This window comes from Hypanus sabinus, chromosome 24 (assembly GCF_030144855.1).
Source record: "Hypanus sabinus isolate sHypSab1 chromosome 24, sHypSab1.hap1, whole genome shotgun sequence".
NCBI classification, from domain to species: Eukaryota; Metazoa; Chordata; class Chondrichthyes; order Myliobatiformes; family Dasyatidae; genus Hypanus; species Hypanus sabinus.
Window position 1 is genome coordinate 1,561,335 of NC_082729.1, and position 18,901 is coordinate 1,580,235.

General features: G+C 39.1%; 1 protein-coding gene across 1 annotated transcript in view; it reads right to left on the minus strand.

The window, feature by feature from the left end:
• hdac1 (histone deacetylase 1) overlaps positions 1 to 18,901 on the minus strand; it is a 46,118-nt gene that overhangs the window by 10,604 nt on the left and 16,613 nt on the right. Inside the window, exons 2-9 of the mRNA XM_059949137.1 lie at positions 15,740 to 15,852; positions 9,837 to 9,954; positions 8,728 to 8,802; positions 6,451 to 6,589; positions 6,040 to 6,181; positions 1,923 to 2,015; positions 1,617 to 1,725; positions 35 to 175 (exon numbers count right to left, since the gene is read on the minus strand). Coding sequence (XP_059805120.1) covers positions 35 to 175; positions 1,617 to 1,725; positions 1,923 to 2,015; positions 6,040 to 6,181; positions 6,451 to 6,589; positions 8,728 to 8,802; positions 9,837 to 9,954; positions 15,740 to 15,852 — 930 coding nt within the window. The remainder of the gene's footprint in view (positions 1 to 34; positions 176 to 1,616; positions 1,726 to 1,922; positions 2,016 to 6,039; positions 6,182 to 6,450; positions 6,590 to 8,727; positions 8,803 to 9,836; positions 9,955 to 15,739; positions 15,853 to 18,901) is intronic.

The window sequence follows — 18,901 nt, forward strand, 5'->3', positions numbered from 1 at the left end:
CATCTTGCAATTTGCCCCACGTCAACTAGCTTACCATTGGGAATCTCAGAATCTAAAGCTACAGAGGTCTCATATGTCCAGCACCGAGCCACGTTGCGAATTGTATATCCACCACCTCCCAGCATTAATAAAGGCAAATTGAACGTCTTGACAAATTCAACACACTTGGCATGCCCTGTTGAAAACAAACATAATTAGCATTGCTACAAAATTGAGTTCTTAGTAGCTTCAGAGAATTACAATGCATGCGAGAATCACTGACAGTCCCCAGGTTCAAACTGATCGTTGTTTGGTGTGATAGCACGTATATAAACATTATAAACTTTGGGCAATTACTTAAATGCTGGAAAAGGAAATTATTTGCAGGGGGGGAGGGAGGTGGGAGAAAACTTTGTGTGAATTTCCAATAACACTGAAATTGCTTCCATGATCACATGAAATTCTGTAGATGTTGCATTCATGAATGCTGCCTTTTCTGGTTGCCTAATGGTCCGTTCCTCTGGAGATTAGAAGGCTGCAGCATTGTTAACTTCAAAGGGAGCAGTATTTCAGATGTGGTTAATCTATTACCCTGAAGCCTTCTGAATGGGGTGACATGATAGCATGGTGCTTAACACAACGCTTTACAGTACCAGCAACCCCGTTGCTGCCTGTAAGGAGTTCGTATGTTCTTCCTGTGACAGCATGGGTTTCCTCTGGATGCTCTGGTTTCCTCCACCAGTCCAAAGACATTCCAGTTGGTAGGTTAATTGGTATTTGTAAATTGCCCGTGATTAGGCTAGGGTTAAATTGGGGGATTGCTGGGCAGCATGGCTTAAAAGGCCAGAAAGGTCTACTCTACGTAAAGATTACAGGAAAGGATGCATAGTTCAGTTATTGCAGCCCCAGTTCAGTGCACTCGCATTGAGAATAAATTTAAGATCAGCAGCAAGTAAAACAATTTTTACTGCAAAAACCACTCTGGGAATGCAATGCAACAACCGTGATAAAAGAATCAAATGCAGCCCAATTTAATGTGCTGCCTTTGAAGGGCAAACTATGAGACAGCAGGGAACTGGCAATATTGTGCAAACACGTCCAACACCTCACAGACAATGAAGAGCAATGATGGAATAAGACATAACCTATAGGAGCCATGTAACTGCTTGACTTGCATTGCATTCTGGGTTGTGTGTTTATTATGTTTACAAGTGTTGGGGGCATGGTAAAAGCAAAGAGGATATTCGTGCTTTGTTCTGGGCAGTTTGCAAGCTGGGGCTTTTTGCTGAGCACCCAATTACGCTAGCTTATACCTGGGTATGGTTAAGTTTCATTGCTTCAAAATTGTATGTTTGCCAATAAAGGGATTTGACTTTTGGATGCAATCATTTGTCGGAGAAGAGGATGCATCACACAGGTATAACAAATCTGTAGTGTCACCAGTATAGCAATTGTTTCAGTTTGGCCGCCTCATAACATGTAGAGATAATGGTCCAGGCTCAGGTCAAGTACATGGGGAGAAAGGGTGCAAAATAAAACAAGTAACTCTCATAACCGCATTCCTGATCTTGTACCCACAGCAAATTAATCACTCCAGCCCATGCATTCAAATAAACATTAAAAACTGATTACAGTACCTTTAATAGTAAGGTTAAAGCAACCCAGCCTATCTCCTGACAAAGAATCTGCACCACATTGCAAAGCGATGGCACTGGGCTGGTACATTTCCATCACCTTACATATAATCTAGCAACAAAGAGAAATTCTTTTACAACAGTGAAATTCTACATGCACAAAGAAATGTTTCACAAATAGCAGAAAACCGGAAGATATCAAAACTTCATTCCCATACTTTAGACAAGCCCACACATATCCTTCTGGAACGCACAATAGCTTTGGAAAACTGCACTTGTACTTTCACAATTACCAAAGAAATTACTCACAGGTTTGAAAATAGCTTCATATGATTCATCGTCGATTCCATCTCTCAGTGGGAAATTTACAGCATAATACTTGCCTTTGCCCGCACCGATGTCCTGCCCAGAAAATCTCAAATAAGCTTCATGCAAACAGTCAATACAGGAACATTTTCTACAGATGTGCTATTCGACAGTGTAAAATATTTAAAATTGTACTTTTTTGATCCAATCTAAAATGTGTGTAATATGACCAAACAGAATTAAGTCTCCTGGTTTTATAAGAGCCCAGATTAAGTAATATGTGTAAATACACATTACTTAATCTAGGCTCCTGTAAGACCAGAATTCTACAGTTTTCCATACAGATATTTTTAATTGCATATTTGATCTGTTAGCTTCAACCCCATTATCTACCAGCCATCTGCTCATGTTTTTCTTCATACTTAAGTGCCCTAGGAGTTATCATTTCAGAAGACCTACCCTCTGAAATTACAAAGAATGCACAGCAGCACCTCTACTTCCTTAGTTTATGAAGATCTGGCATACTATTTAAAAGTTTGACAAATTTCTAATAGGTGTTATGGACAGCGTCAACTAGCTGCCTCACAACCTAGTACAAAAACACCTTAAATGGGAAATCCTACAAATAGCAGTGGATTATAGCCCAGTCTATTATGGGTAAGGTCCTTCCAACCATTGAGCACATTTACATGAAACACTGTCACAGGACAGCAGCATCCATCATCAGGAACCCCACCAGTCATAACATGCTCTCTTCTCACTGCTGCCATCAGGAAGGTAGAATGGGAGTCTAAGGACTCACACCACCAGGTTCAGGAACAGTTACTATCCCTCAACTATTAGGCTCTTGAAGCAAAGGGGATAACTTCACTTGGCCCTTCATTGAAATGTTCCCACAACCTATTGATTCACCTTCCATGCCGAGCATGCCCTCAGGAAAATGAATCTCAGCGGTGTATAAGGTGACGTATGTACTTTGATGATAAAATTTGCTTTGAACATTAAATTGCATCTATCAAGTTCTTGTCTACTGAACTAACCTACTTGAAATTTCCCAAAAGCTTTGGCATTCCCTTTGCTAAATACCAGCCTCATTATTTCTGGCAATCTACACACTCCATACATACCTCTCACTGATCCATGTCAAAGACACTTCACCATTCCTTCAAAGATCTCCATTGATCTCAAATCACAGATCCTAACAATTGATATTAAGACACTTGACCTTTGTTACTGAATATTTGAAAAATGTACCATACACACTCGCAAATTTGTTCAGATGTACCATGGAGAGCATTCTAACTGGTTGCATCAACATCTGTAATGGCAGGGGTGGGAGGGGGGGGTGGTGGCACAACACAGAAGATGCAGAGAGTCGTAAACTTAGCCTGCTGCATCATGTGCACTAGCATCCAAAGCATTCAGGAGATCTTCAAGGAGCGATTCCTCAAAAAGGTAGCATCCATCATTAAGAACCCTCATCACCCAGGACATGCCCTCTTCTCATGGCTACCATCAGGGAGGTGGTACAGGAGTCTGAAGGCAACCACACTCAATGTTTCAGGAACAGTTTCTTCCCCTCTGTCATTCAATTTCTGAATGGACATTGAACCTATGAACACTACCTCACTACTTTTTTTATTTCCATTTTTGTACTACTTATTTAATTTAACTATTTAATATATATGCTTCCTGTAATTCACATTTTTCTATTAGGTTTGCATTGTACTACTATCACAAACACAACAAATTTCATGACATATGCAGGTGATATTAAACTTGATTCTGACACCAAACCCAACTAATCCTATCTATCAACACATGATGTATCACTCACAGACACTAGAAACTTGAAATAAAAATCTAAATAAATGGTGGGAATAGGTCAGGCAGCATCTGTGGAGACAGACACATAGCTGAAGATACAAAATGCCATCGCCCAAAGTATCCATTCTTCCCTTCTGTTCCTACCATTCCAACTTCCGTCCATGAAACAGCTGGATAATAGACAATAGGTGCAGAAGTAGACCATTCGGCCCCTCGAGTCTGCACCGCCATTCTGAGATCATGGCTGATCATTCACTATCAATACCCAGTCCCTGCCTTGTCCCCATATCCCTTGATTCCCCTATACATCAGATATCTATCTAGCTCCTTCTTGAAAGCATCCAGAGAATTGGCCTCCACCGTCTTCCGAGGCAGTGCATTCCACACCTCCACAACTCTCTGGGAGAAGAAGCTCTTCCTCAACTCTGTTTTAAATAACTGACCTCTTATTCTCAATCCATGCCCTCTGGTACTGGACTCTCCCAACATCTGGAACATATTTCCTGCCTCAATCCTATCAAATCCTTTAATTATCTTAAACGTTTCAATCAGATCCCCTCTCAATCTCCTCAATTCCCGCGTGTACAAGCCCAATCTCTCCAATCTCTCTGCGTAAGACAGCCCTGCCATGCCTGGAATCAACCTAGTGAATCTACGCTGCACTTCCTCAATTGCCAGAATGTCCTTCCTTAAACCTGGAGACCAAAACTGTACACAATATTCCAGGTGTGGTCTCACCAGGGCCCTGTACAAATGCAAAAGGACATCCTTGCTCTTGTACTCAATTCCCCTTGTAATAAAGGCCAACATTCCATTTGCCCTCTTCACTGCCTGTTGCACTTGCTCATTCACCTTCATTGACTGGTGAACTAGGACTCCTAGGTCTCTTTGCATTTCTCCCTTACCTAACTCTACACCGTTCAGACAATACTCTGCCCTCTTGTTCCTGCTTCCAAAGTGGATAACTTCACATTTATTCACATTGAATGACATCTGCCAAGTATCTGCCCACTCACCCAGCCTATCCAAGTCTCCCTGTATTCTCCTAACGTCCTCTTCGCATGTCACACTGCCACCCAGTTTAGTATCGTCAGCAAACTTGCTGATATAGTTTTCAATGCCCTCATCTAAATCGTTGACATAAATCGTAAAGAGCTGTGGTCCCAATACAGAGCCCTGTGGTACCCCACTAGTCACCTCCAGCAAGTCCGAGAAACACCCATTCACTGCTACTCTTTGCTTTCTATCTGCCAACCAGTTTTCTATCCATGTTGAAACCCTGCCCCCAATGCCATGAGCTCTGATTTTACTCACCAATCTCCTATGTGGCACCTTATCGAATGCCTTCTGAAAATCTAGGTACACTACATCCACTGGCTTACCCTCGTCTAACATCCTTGTTACACCCTCAAAAAACTCCAGCTGGATGTTGACATTACAAGTAGCAAGCTGTTGCAAATAATTTGTTATCACACATAATGAGGTTCATTAATTTGTTTTACATCATCCAGTTATGCCTTCTATTTTGTTTGTATCCAAGCCCCCCTTTCGTTCCTCTACTATGCTTTCAACATTCCCTACAAGCTCAAGACCACTTCCAATTTTTTGCAAGTGCTTTTCTGTGACCTCCCTTATCCTGTGACGATGATAAAAAGAGTTTTCTCATTCACCTCAAGGTTTTTCATGGCAAAAAAGCAAATAATTGGCTTCCTTAACCTAATGTTGTAGTATCAGGATCAGATTTAATATCACTGGCATGTTGTGAAATTTGTTAATTTTATGGCAACAGTATAACGAAATGCATGATAAATAAATAGAGGGAAAAACTGAGTTTCTTTAATAACTAAGTTAAAATAAGTAATGCAATATAAGAGAAATATAGTGAGGTAGTGCTCATGCATTCAATGTCCATTCAGAGATCAGACGCCAAAGGGGAAGAAGCTGTTCCTGAATCGCTGACTGTGCCTCTTCAGGCTTCTGTACCTCCTTCCTGATGGGTAACAATGAGAAGAGGGCATGTCCTGGTGAGGGTCATTAATGATGGACACCTCCTTCCTAAGGCACCTCTCCTTGAAGATGTCTTGGAAACTGTGGTGGCCGGTACCCATCATAGAGCTGACATTAGCTGGAGAGGGAATGTAAATCACTGCCAAAACGATTGCTGAAATTTCCTGCGGCTGGCACTTAATTCCAGTCCAGGTCGGGTGAGCAATACTGGGATGTCACTGACACTTTAATAGCTTGGATTTCCTGAAAGCCTGGCATATAAATGCACATTATGAAATAAACTTACCCTGAGATCTCCTGTACCAGGGAAATATTCACCATATTTATGGAATGAAACAGTCATTACTCTATCGGTTGTATAAAAAGCTTCTTCAACACCATCACCATGGTGAATGTCAATATCGATGTACAGTACTCGCTGATGATACCTTGAAAAGCAGAAAATAATATTAAACTGAAGTGGTTTGAATAAAAAACTTTGCTCCTTAAAAACCGGTCTGCTGTCATGAAGGCCCACTTGAATGGTGCACACATAAAGCAGAGGGACCAATTCCTATTTTGTGCCAATTCTGGGCTCAGGGTTTCATTTCTGATTGTAACAGAAAGTGAGAGCAGATGCAACAAGAGGACAAATGGCAGAGAAAAGCTTTTGGAGTTAACACAACACATGATGTAACAGAGTTTCAATTATACTTACTTTAGTAATTCAAGAATAGCCAGGACAATGTCATTCACATAACAGAAGCCTGATGCTTCAGATTTCTTCGCATGATGAAGTCCACCAGCCCAATTGACAGCGATATCAGTTTGCTGCTTGTTCAGTTTAACAGCTCCAGCTGAAGAAATTCACAATACCCAGAGTATATTAACATATACACCTTATCAATGACAATTATAACAATAGTTCATGCATTAGATAGGGTAACACACGAATTTCAAGATTTAAGAGAAGTTTGGATAGGTACATGCTAGTAATATGGAGGGCCATGGTTAGGGTGAAGGTTGATGGGAAAGGCAGTTTAAATGGTACGACATGGACTAGATGGGCTGAAGAGCCTGTTTGTGCTGTACTTTTCTATGATTCTATGATGAGGGCATATATATTGATGACATATTGTTACATTACAATGCACTTGAAACCAGTATAGACACAAGGTAGAGCAATAGTTAGTCCAAAATAATCAAAAGTTGCTCCAGATTTTTAGGGCTTTCCAATTAATCGCAGTGGAAATGAAAACTGAATTGGCCAGAGTTCCCTTTACTAATTGATAGGAACACACAAGTTAGAAAAGCGCTTAATTGGAGTAAGGGGAATTATGAGGCTATCAGGCAGGAACTTGGAAGCTTAAATTGGGAACAGATGTTCTCAGGAAAAGATACCAAAGAAATGTGGCAAATGTTCAGGGGATATTTGTGTGGAGTTCTGCATAGGTACGTTCCAATGAGACAGGGAAGGTATGGTAGGGTACTGGAACCATGGTGTACAAAGGCTGTAGTAAATCTAATCAAGAAGAAAAGCTTACAAAAGGTTCAGAGAGCTAGGTAATGTCAGAGATCTAGAAGATTATCTGGCGATGATCTTTGCATTATCAATGAGGATGGGAGAAGTTCTGGAGGTTTGGAGGGCTGCGGATGTTGTTCCCTTATTCAATAAAGGGAGTAGAGACTACCCAGGAAATTATAGACCAGTGAATCTTACTTCAGTGGTTGATAAGTTGATGGAGAAAATCCTGAGAGGCAGGATTTATGAACATTTGGAGAGGTATAATATGATTAGGAGTAGTCAGCATGGCTTTGTCAAGGGCATGTCGTGCCTTATGAGCCTGATTGAATTTTTTGAGGATGTGACTAAACACATTGATGAAGGAGGACAGGTTGAGAGAACTCCGCCTTTTTTCATTGGAGCGACAGAGGAGAGGTGACCTACTAGATGTGTATAAGATGATGAGAGGCGATGATTGTGTGGATAGTTTCCCAGGGCTGAAATGGCTGCCACAAGAGGGCACAGGTTTAAGGTGCTTGGGAGTAGGTACAGAGATGTCAGGGGTAAGTTTTTTTTATACAGAGTGGTGAGCGTGTGGAATTGGCTGCCGGCAACAGTGGTGGCGGCGGATATTATAGGGTCTTTTAAGAGACTTTTGGATAGGTAGATGGAGCTTAGAAAAATAGAGGGCTATGGGTAAGCCTAGTAATTTCTAAGGTAGGGACATGTTCGGCACAACTTTGTGGGCTGAAGGGCCTGTATTGTGCTGTATGTTTTCTATGTTTCTAATTGCTGGGGGGGCGGGGTGGGGGGAGGTGTGAAGAGAAGTCAGAGAGGAGCTTTGATTTACAGAACAGGACACTGGCAAGCACTTAATACATTTACCTAAAGAACTGGTACAGGAAACTGAGAAAAGCATTAGCTTCCCTACTCAACTCAAAAGAATCTATATTTAGTCTCAATTTATAGTGATAACAATATAATGGTTAATTAACATGAAGACGGAAATAGGTCTGCAATAAATGCAAGTTTATTGCAGAAGAACAGTTGGGAAGCAGCGGTGTTAGAAGTTTTCTGAACAACACCTCATAATAAAGATAAAAGTGTCAAAATATTGAAAGTGTGACGGTACTGAGGTGGTTGTTGAATAGGCTGGATAAAGTGAACTGAGAGGTTACCAATCAGAATGGGAACATCTTGTCTGGTTTTTATGCTTGGTTGTATAAACATTTCCACCTGTAGAAGGATGAAAACTTGAGATCCATAAATACAAAACAGTCAGAGGAAATACTTCTTTTTATTAACTAGAGTGGCTAGAATACAGAAGCTGCTATTCACTCTATGGAGAAGCCAAGGATAATTGGACAGCTGGATCTGAGTGGAAAATTGCACAAGTATCAGAGAGCAAGAAATGAATACAGCGAAGGACTGAGATGAAAGACCTATATGGACGTGCTTAGCTATACCGTACACTTATACAGTATCACTTACCAACTGAACCTCCAGTCGACAGCTGGCAGAACTCAAACAGCCCGTCAAATACTGGGCAATCCTCACCCACGTTGACTAACAGAAAAACACACTTTAGAATAGTTTCACAACAGGAAAACATTCAGATTTATAGCAACATCAAGCGATAAACATGACTGGACGAAATACCTAGAGACATTCCCATTGGTTACTGTTCTATCGGCTTGGCCGTTGCTTTGTTTATCCTGCCAAAACTGGTCAACAGTTTACTATAACTAACTCAGGTATACAAGCTGATTTGATCCACAACCTGGAGAAAAATCAAATATTTCCCATCTTCATTGCCAGTTAAATTCCATTATAACCATATCAATTTCTAAGTGAAGGTAAGATTGTGAACTGCCTGTTGAACAAATCACTCTCAAGGCACAACACAAAGGCCTGGAAACAAACGCTAAGATTCAGCACTCTCAAAGAGGGAAAATGGCTAACACAGATGTTTTTGTGCAACCCTTTAGTAATCTTGGCATTTGTATTAATGTTCATTACAAACCTCATTGGGTAACTTCAAAGAACTTCTAAGATGACCACCCTGTCACTGCAAATAAAATGCAACTGTGCATACAAATGACTGAGGGAAAAAAAAAGTATTTTTACAACGATGTTACCTTCTAAAATTTTTTAAAATTCGAGAAACCTTGAATTTTGTTGCTATGTGAATAATGAAGATTTTAATTCAATCTTATGTGCAAATAAAGTGACAAAACTGTTAGTTACGGTTCTGTGGACTTGCTGAAGATGCCCACAGGAAAATAAATCTCAGGGTTGTATATGGTGGCATATGTACTTTAATAAATTTACTTGGAAGTTTAAAGTGATATATAAAAGTTGATCTGACGCAGGCTAAGATCAGTAATTACTTCACATCAGATAGAATGCAATATAGAAAAGGTACTAAAGGTGACATGGCTTGAAACTGCTGAGTTTTGCTTTTGAGCTCCCAGTATGAGAGATTGAAAAATACTGTATTTTTTCACCAGTAAATGGAAAGATGATAATTACAATGTTTCCTTACATCACTTCAATGTAAAAGTCCTAAAGCTCAACGAGACAAAGAAATACCAACGTACATCTTTGCATCTGCTTGCTGTACTCAGACATGTTGTCAGGACGAATGGACCTCAGGAACTTAATGTAGTCGTCACTGTGGTACTTTGTCATCTCTTCAGCTGATGCTTTGTGTGGGCGCTTGGGAAGAATAGAAACGGAAAGCTTTACAATTCAATTACAATTTAAATCTATTGGATTGATAGGAATGCAACAGTTAGAATATGGAGGGCTTTATTGGTCATATTTAAAGCATGAGAAATCAGTATGTAGACTAGTGCAAAGCAACGCATTTGGATGGGCAAAAACTAGCAAAGGAATTCATAACGAACAGGAAAAGTGTACAGGAATATAGACACCCCTTAGTCTACTGTGAAGCTGCTGGGATGGGGCCTCCGTCATCAACACCTTAAGCTACTGGGATGGGGCTTCAGTCATCAACACCTTAAGCTACTGGGATGCTGCCTCAGTCATCAACCCCTTAATCTACCGGGATGCTGCTGGGATGGGACCTCAGTCACCTACCCCTTCAGGTGCTGGGATGGGGCTTCAGTCATCTACCCCTTCAGATGCTGGGATAGGGTTTCTTTGGTCACTAAGCTGATGGGATGGGACTGCTTTGGTCACTGATCCCTTAAGCTACTGGGATGTGCATCCTAGATTTTTATATAAATTTTGTTCTGTGATTTTTTTTGTCTTCTGCATTAGTGTGTCAGTAGAAAAAAGCAAATTTTAGATTTCCAAGCATTCATTTTCCAAAATATTACGTTATAAACATTTTTCTATTTCATTAAAGTATCAATAGACCACTTTACAAATGAAGATTTGATTAGTTTGTAGATGTATAACCCAGTGCATGATTAAACAAGGATAATAGGATGTTAATGATCAATGGCATAATGAAATGAATGAACTAAACTGATTTACTGAACAGAAATGAGTGAATGAATGAATCAAGTTGGGCAAAGGAAACTCAAACTAAAATGTGAGGTTAACCTGCAAATCATTAACGCTTACACCACAGCAAGAGTAAACACAGAACAAGACACAATGTAGTCAGCCTGCATCAGCAGTGTTTCTTCCAAGCTGTAAATTAACGGCAGGCAGGAGCCTCAAGATGTACCACCGAAGTTTTTCTGAAGAAACACAAAGAAAAGGGCAAGGCTGAAGACCTAAATGCAGTGGTCAGCCATGGAAATAGTGCAGCAGATGAGATGCATCAAACTGAAGTCTCCATGAAATCAGAAGTCTAGCATTGCCATCAGCTCTGAACTCAGAAAGAAACCACTAGAATCCAAGTACAGCCCTCTACAGTTCAGAAGTCTTGTCCAAAATGCTCTCTATGGAAAAGTCACTTCCAAAAAGCCATTGCTTTGAAGTGGAAGCAAAGCCAAGAGACTCACCTATACACTGAAACACAAGGACTGGGTCTAATGCTCAGCACTGACGAGTCGAAATGTGAAAATTTTGGCTCAAACAGGAGGTAGTTTGTCTGTAGAACAGCTGGAAAGCACTACATGGATGAGTATCTGCACCCAACAGTGAAGCATGGCAGAAGTTCCCTGCAGGTTTGGGGCTGTATTTCTACAAATGGAGTTGGTAATCTGGTCAGAATTAATGGAACCCTCAAAAGCTGAGAAGTACAAGTAGATTCTCATCTGTCTTGCAATACCATTAGGGAGGCATCTGATCAGTCCCAAATTCACTCTGCAGCAGGATAATGACCAACCACATGGCCAAGGCGATAAAGAATTATCTTCGGAAAAAGGAATCCTACAGTGGATGGTAAGGCCTCATCAGCGAGGCTATCTGATACTACCTGGAGAGACAGAAGCAAGACAGCCAACGTCTGCTGACGAACTGTGGAATGTTCTCCAAAATGCTTGGAACAACCTACTAGCCGATTGCATGACAGAACTGATGCAGTTTTAAAGGCAAAGGATGGTCACACCAAATATTGATTTGATTTAGTTTTTTTTACACTTTACCATGCTTCATAGCAAATTTTTTGATATTTAGAAACTATTCACTTCATTATTTTTAAAAGCATCTTTGCTTTAGTTTTTTTTAAACACGTGCTGAAGATGTTTGCACAGTACACTATGATAACTAAGCAGGTATATAGGAGCCCAGAGTGAGATGTGGAATGGGAAGATATAGCATATACAGTTCTACTTTGCAAAACAAGTAAACATATGGAAGTGCAAGAAATCAAAGTTGAGGAGAGGTTGACTCATCTTCATTTTAATAGAGCAAACTGTGGGAAAATCTAACTGAGGTGTACAGAAATGAGACATCTTGTGTATCTGGATAGGACCAAATCCCTTTGCAGAGAAGTCTAACATGTCAATCCAATTATGCAAGAAAAAGAACTTGAGGAAAATACCAGAGATCAGAAACTGAGTGTTCAAACAACTACAGAGCTATAGACCAAGAGCTGTGAAATAGAGTCAATCCTACACATATCCTTTGTTGATCACCAACCTTTGCTGGGCTGCACTGTCTCCATAACACCCACACAATTCCAACTTCACTCAGAAAAATATTGAGTTACTTCTATTTATGAATAATGGTCCCTTCAGTACATTTGAAAAGTCATTTTCAAAAACTTCCAAAAGAGAGCCCATCTTAAATTTCCTAAGGTCCTATACAATTTCCAAAAGCCTATGGAGTTCTTGGACAAACTCATTCGTATCCATTTCAAACCGCCATCAAGAATCCAAAGGCCAAAAAGGTTTGCGTTAGTCACCTCACTGTGCTTTCAGAGCTGTAGGTGCAAATCAGGACTAACTGGAACCCGAGGGTGACACTGCACCAAATGGTTGCAAATGCGTGTTTGGAAGGTAGGAGTGGAATCACACCATTCAACCCATTGGGTCTGATCCGGCATTCTATCTATTCTATGGCTGATTCACAATTTCTCTCAACCCCATTCTATCTTCTAAATGGGAAAATTCAAAAATCAGAGGCACCAAGGAACTTTAAAGTCTTCATGCAGGATTCCCTGAAGGTTAACTTACAGTTTGAGTCAGTGGCAAGGAAGGCAAGTGCAATGCAACATTCACTTGAAAGGATTAAAATATAAGAGCAAGGATGTAATGCTGAGGCTTTATAATTCACTGGTCCAAACGCACACGGAGAACTATGAGCAGTTCTGAGCTGCTTTGCTAACAGCAGCATCGGAGCCCAGAAAAGATTCATGAGCACAAACACGAGGAAATCTGCAAATGCTGGGAATTCAAGCATCAACAGTCAACGTATCGGGCCGAGACCCCTCAATCCCTCCCCCTCCTCCTTTCAAATCTCTCACTATCTCTTCTTTCAGTTAGTCCTGACGAAGGGTCTCGGCCCGAAATGTCGACTATACTTCTTCCTATAGATGCTGCCTGACCTGCTGCGTTCCACTAGCATTTTGTGTGTGTTGCTAGAGGTTCATGAGAACATTTGTGGGAATCAAAGGCTTAGCATATATTTGATGGCTCTGGGCCTGTACTAGCTGGAGTTTAGAAGAATGGAGGTGAGGGGAACTCATTGCAACTTATCTCAATATTGAGAGGCCTAGATAGAGTGGATGTGGAGAATCAGGACCCAAAGGCACAGCCTCAAAATGGAGGGATCTCCATTTAGAACGGATGCGGAGGAATTCCTTTCATCAGAGGGTAGTGAATCTTTAGAAATAATTGCCACAGACAGCTGTGGAGGCTAAGTCATTGGGTATATTTAAAGTGGCAGATGACAGGTTCTTGATTAGAAAAGCGTCAAAGGTTACAGGGAGAAGACAGGAGAAAGGTTGAGAGGAATAGTGATTCAGCCATGATGGAATGGCGGAGCAGACTCAATGGACCGAATGGCCAAATTCTGCTCCTATGCCTTATGACCTTATTCTCTCTCCTGCCTTCTCCCCACAACCCTTGACGCCTTAAATATACCCAACGACTTGGCCTCCACACTGCCAGTGGCTATGATGAGTGCTTCTGAAGAAGCTACTTTTCTACAATGTGCCCTTAAGACATACTATTGATGGAGGGAAAGGGTGAATAAGCTCGATGCATTGTGAGAGAGGGGTTCCAGGCTCTGCCCAAGTGGGTCTTTGTATAGTTTGTTCAGGCTGTAGGCATTGGCAAGTGGCCCTTGGCAGGATCAACGATGCTAATGTTAATGAAGATATAGAGGAGTTTGTTCTGTTTCTCATCGTCCATCACTGTGTAGTACAGCTGGTCTTAGCCAATGTTGTGTAGCTCTGTCTGTTTCATTAGCCTAGTTATAAATTAAACTATCTTCCACCCAGTCAATTATTGACATTGTTCATACTTTAAAACACGCAATAAACATTTAGTTAGGTTAACCTGATGTGTCAATAGCTTTTGGGTGAAACTGGGTATCTAATAATAGTATTGTAATCACTGCTGCTTTTCATGTGAAATAACAGCTTTGTTCCCCAATAACTTTCAACGTTTCTCTCACGCTGCTTCTGGATTTGTGATTAGCTCTCCACATTTGCATTGATAGTCAGTTTCACAGCAGGGATAACAGGCCCCTTGGCTGAACTCGTCCCATACTGATCAAGTTACCAGACTCATGGAGACCATTTTACCTGTACTCTAAATAGGGGTTCACAACCCCTTGATTAATGGCATTAATCTACGGCATAAAAAAATGTTGGGAACACCTGCTCTAACCCATTCCTACCCACCCAAGTACCCAATTGCGGCAATTGTGTCTACTCCACTGAGGAAGAGGACAGTATCCTTTAACGTGATGATCCTTCAGGCAGATATAAAAAAACTTCCAAAAGCAAGTGACATTATTTAGTCACTGATCAAGACTACAACAAATTACCTGGACACTCATCTCATTTCTGTTTTGGGACTAGATGCACAAATTGCTACTTTTACTCTCCAACAATATGGAAGACACTACCCAACTGTTCACTATTCAATGCCCCCCCCCCCCCCAAATGATTTGGAATCACTATCTAAACTTTGTCACGTTAAAAAGCATAAGGGAAGATGTACCAATCTTGAAAAATCAGCATCTGCACACAGATATTTACCTCAGAAAGTTCATAATTAGAGCAAAGCACATTCCAGACCAGTTGATTAGGACCAGCTTAATGGGTCAGTTAATCTTTGTACATCACTGTACACTGCTGTAGTGCATATTCTATACTTAAATCTTCCTTGAAAGTTAAATTTGATTATTTAACCATGGCATAGAAAAACATTACCAATTATACAGCTGATGTCTAATTGTCAGAGGTATAACATCCATACAGATCAGCATTGCTCCCTCTGAATGCTTAGCAGAACTCTGGACTCATAAGCAGTGACCCCTTTTGAGGAAAACTGTCATAAAACAGCAGCTTTAGTGGCTAAAGTTAACGTTCCCTTTACACACATGGTACAATATGGTTAATCAGTAGTTTAGAAAGTGCTACTCTGTTAATTAATCTTATTTGTTGCAACTGGCATTTCTTAAATAGTTATACCAAAAATAAATGTGATTAGTTTAGAAGACTGACACTTACTCAACCTTCAAATAATCAATTGGACTTAAATCTTAATAACACTAACAGCGTGATGTTTTGAGAAATAAATATAACTATACACACACACATACACATAAACAAAAAATAAACTTTTTGACTGGGATTTCAAGAAAACGACATCATAGGTACTTCTTGAAAGGCGTGTCAGACACATCAGCTTAGGCAGATTTTTACTTATTTTTACATGGATATATTGCTCAATTTTAAGCTTTCATAACTGAGCTCTCACTGTTGCCTGGCACCTGATAAAGACTGCATTCAGGCAGAATGAATATACCCACTCTAAATTACTTGTGCAGGATCCATGATTACGCCAGATAAAATACAGAACAAAGCTACACAGCCACAAAAAAACAAATTTTAATTAACTGTACTCACATAGATTTCCATTTTTCTGTATAAGCCATAATTCAGCAACAGGTTATGGGTCATTCGAATTCTATGCGGTTTCATTGGGTGACCCTGTCCATAATAATAATTTCCAACATCACCTGCAAGCGAAGAGTATTAGTCAAGTCACTTTTTATTGTCATTTCAACCATAACTGCTGGAACAGTACACAGTAAAAACGAGACAACGTTTTTCAAGACCATGGTGCTACATGAAACAAGGTCAATGCAGATTACTGATGACATCTGAGAGATAGTTACAATATCTTAAATTACCCAATTCTTGTGAAGGTTTAAAAAGCATATTAGTGCGATGCAAATCATAAACACAAGAAAGTCTGCAGATGCTGGAATTCCAAAGCAACACAAACAAAATGCTAGAGGAACTCAGCAGGTCAGGCTGAGACAGTTGACGTTTCGGCTGAGACCCTTCTTCAATGACAAAGGTAAGAGAGATGTGCTCCCACACATAGATTACAAGGAAAAATATAAAACTGGACCACAAAAGTAGTAACTTGAGGACTGAACAGGAAAATAGAAATCGCAGTTGAAGAGCTAAAATATAAACAGAAAAGGCTGAAAATACTCACAAGGTCAGGCCACATTGATTACTTCAGGTCAAAGAGCTTTTGTCCAGCATTTTCTGTTTATAGTTTGCAACTTCAATTTTGCTTTCTGTGTCAAACATCATGGAATAAAGAGACAGAAAGATTTTCCACAGGAACATGTGGCCAAAGGAATGAAGGAGAGATGGCTTTAAACAACCATTTATTGGTGGGGGGGGGGGCAGCAGGTGGACAGCTATACCAACATAACCCTCCAAATTTCTACCGTCCATATACCTGTCCAAACTTAAAGAGAAGTTGAAATCGAGCTTGCATGCACCACTTGCAGTGTCAGCTTCTTTAATACTCTAATGAAGTTACCCTTCATGCTCCTCTTTCATTTCATTTTTCAATCTTTTTATTGATTTTCAAATAAAGAATATACAAATACAAATCGAAAGAGGAGTTTAACAAATAGATAATATAAGACATATAAACAGCAATATTAAAGACAAAAAGCATATAATATCAAACTCAAATAGGTAATATATTATGCTGTTATATATACAATGGTCAGAGAGAAATTACAACTCCTCATAGCAATCATAAAAAAAATTGGAAATTTTATTGATAAGAGAAAGAAAAACCCCACTAACTAAACTAAAACAAAAAAGAGAGAAAGAAAAAAAAAGAAAGAAAGATTGGGCAGTCCAAATGAGGATAAACTTAAAAAAGACAGAGAAAAAAAAACAAATCCTTCCAGTCATCTCCGAACCTTCATGGACAAAGATATTCTCCAAAGAGAATAAAGAAAAATAAATAAATAAATAAAGATAAATTAAATCATGTGAAAATATTGAATAAAGGGTCGCCAGACTTGTTCAAAAATCAAAAGAAGTATCAAATGTCCGGCTTCTAATTTTCTCCAAGCTTAAACATGACATGATGGAGGACAGCCAATAGAAAACAGTGGGTGAGTTAGATTCTTTCCAGTGTAGCAAAATAGCTCTCCTAGCCAGTAAAGTTGAAAAAGCTATCACATGTTGGGCGGAGGCTGACACTTTGCTTGCTTCCTCTGGGAAAATCCCAAAAATTGCTGTAAATGGATTAGGTTGAACATCCATATCTATAACTTTAGATAATATTCCAAACACATCCCTCCAAAAATTATTTAAACTTACACATGACCAAAACATATGGGTTAGAGTAGCCACTTCTGCATTACATCTATCACAAATAGGGCATATATTGGGAAAAATATGTGCCAATTTATCTTTGGACATATGGGCCCTGTGTACTACCTTAAACTGAATTAAAATATGGCGTGTGCAGATAGATGAATTATTAACTAAATAATAAATTTTACTCCATTGGTTATCCGAGAGTGAATGTTGAAGTTCTACTTCCCAGGAGCGTTGAACCCTATCATTAGGTGATGTACGAGCATTCATTAACTGTTTATAAATGATAGCTATTAATTGTTTTTGAAAAGGTTTAAACTGAAAAATAACATAAGCCAAATTTGAAGAGCAGATCAAGGGGCAATTTGGTAAAAAATCACGTAAGAAATTCCTAACCTGTAAATACCTGAAAAAATGTGTATTGGAGATATATTTATCCATTAACTGTGAAAAAGACATTAAACAGTCTTGTAAAAACAAATCTAGGAAAGTTTTTATTTCCTTAATTTTCCATGTTAGAAAAGTCTTATCCAAAGTTGATGGTTTAAAAAAGAAATCAGAATAAATATTACTAGAAAGTAAAAAATCATTTAATTCAAAAAATCTACGAAATTGAAAACAAATTTTTAAAGTATGTTTAACAATAGGGTTAAGAGCTTATTTACCTATTCTGGAGAGCAAAAAGGGAAGAGGAGCTCCTGATAAAGAAGCTAACAAAAACTAATGAAAAGCTAACTTCTGAATTTTCCTCCAGCTGTAACCATGAAGAGCAATTTTGATCGTCTATATCATAAATCCAAAAAGTAATATAGCGAATATTAATTGCCCAATAATATAATCTAAAGTTTGGTAAAGCCAGTCCTCCATTTTTTTTTTATTTTTGCAATAAAACTTTATTCACTCTACAGCTTTTATTATTCCAAATATAAGACAAAATCAGAGAGTCTATTTTATCAAAGAATGTTTTTGGAACAAAAGAGGGAACTGCTTGAAATATATATAAAAATTTTGGTACAATAACCATTTTTATAGCATTTATTCAACCTATCAATGACATCGACATAGGTGACCATTTGGAAAGCGCCTGTTGAGTATATTCAACTAAAGGAAAGAAATTATACCTATATAGGTCTTTAAATTTTTTTTTAAATTTTGATACCAAGATAAGTAAAATGGTTTTTGGCAATATTGAAAGGTATTTGATCATAATAATCAAAATAATTATTAATAGGAAATAATTCACTTTTATGTAAATTAAGTTTATATCCAGAAAAAAAAAACAAATTCCATAAATATAGATAACATAGAAGGAATAGATTTCTTAGGATTTTAAATGTAAACTAATAAATCATCCGTGTATAACGAAACTTTATGTAATTTATCCCCTCTCCTAATAACCTGCACAGAATGAGAATCCCAAAGAGC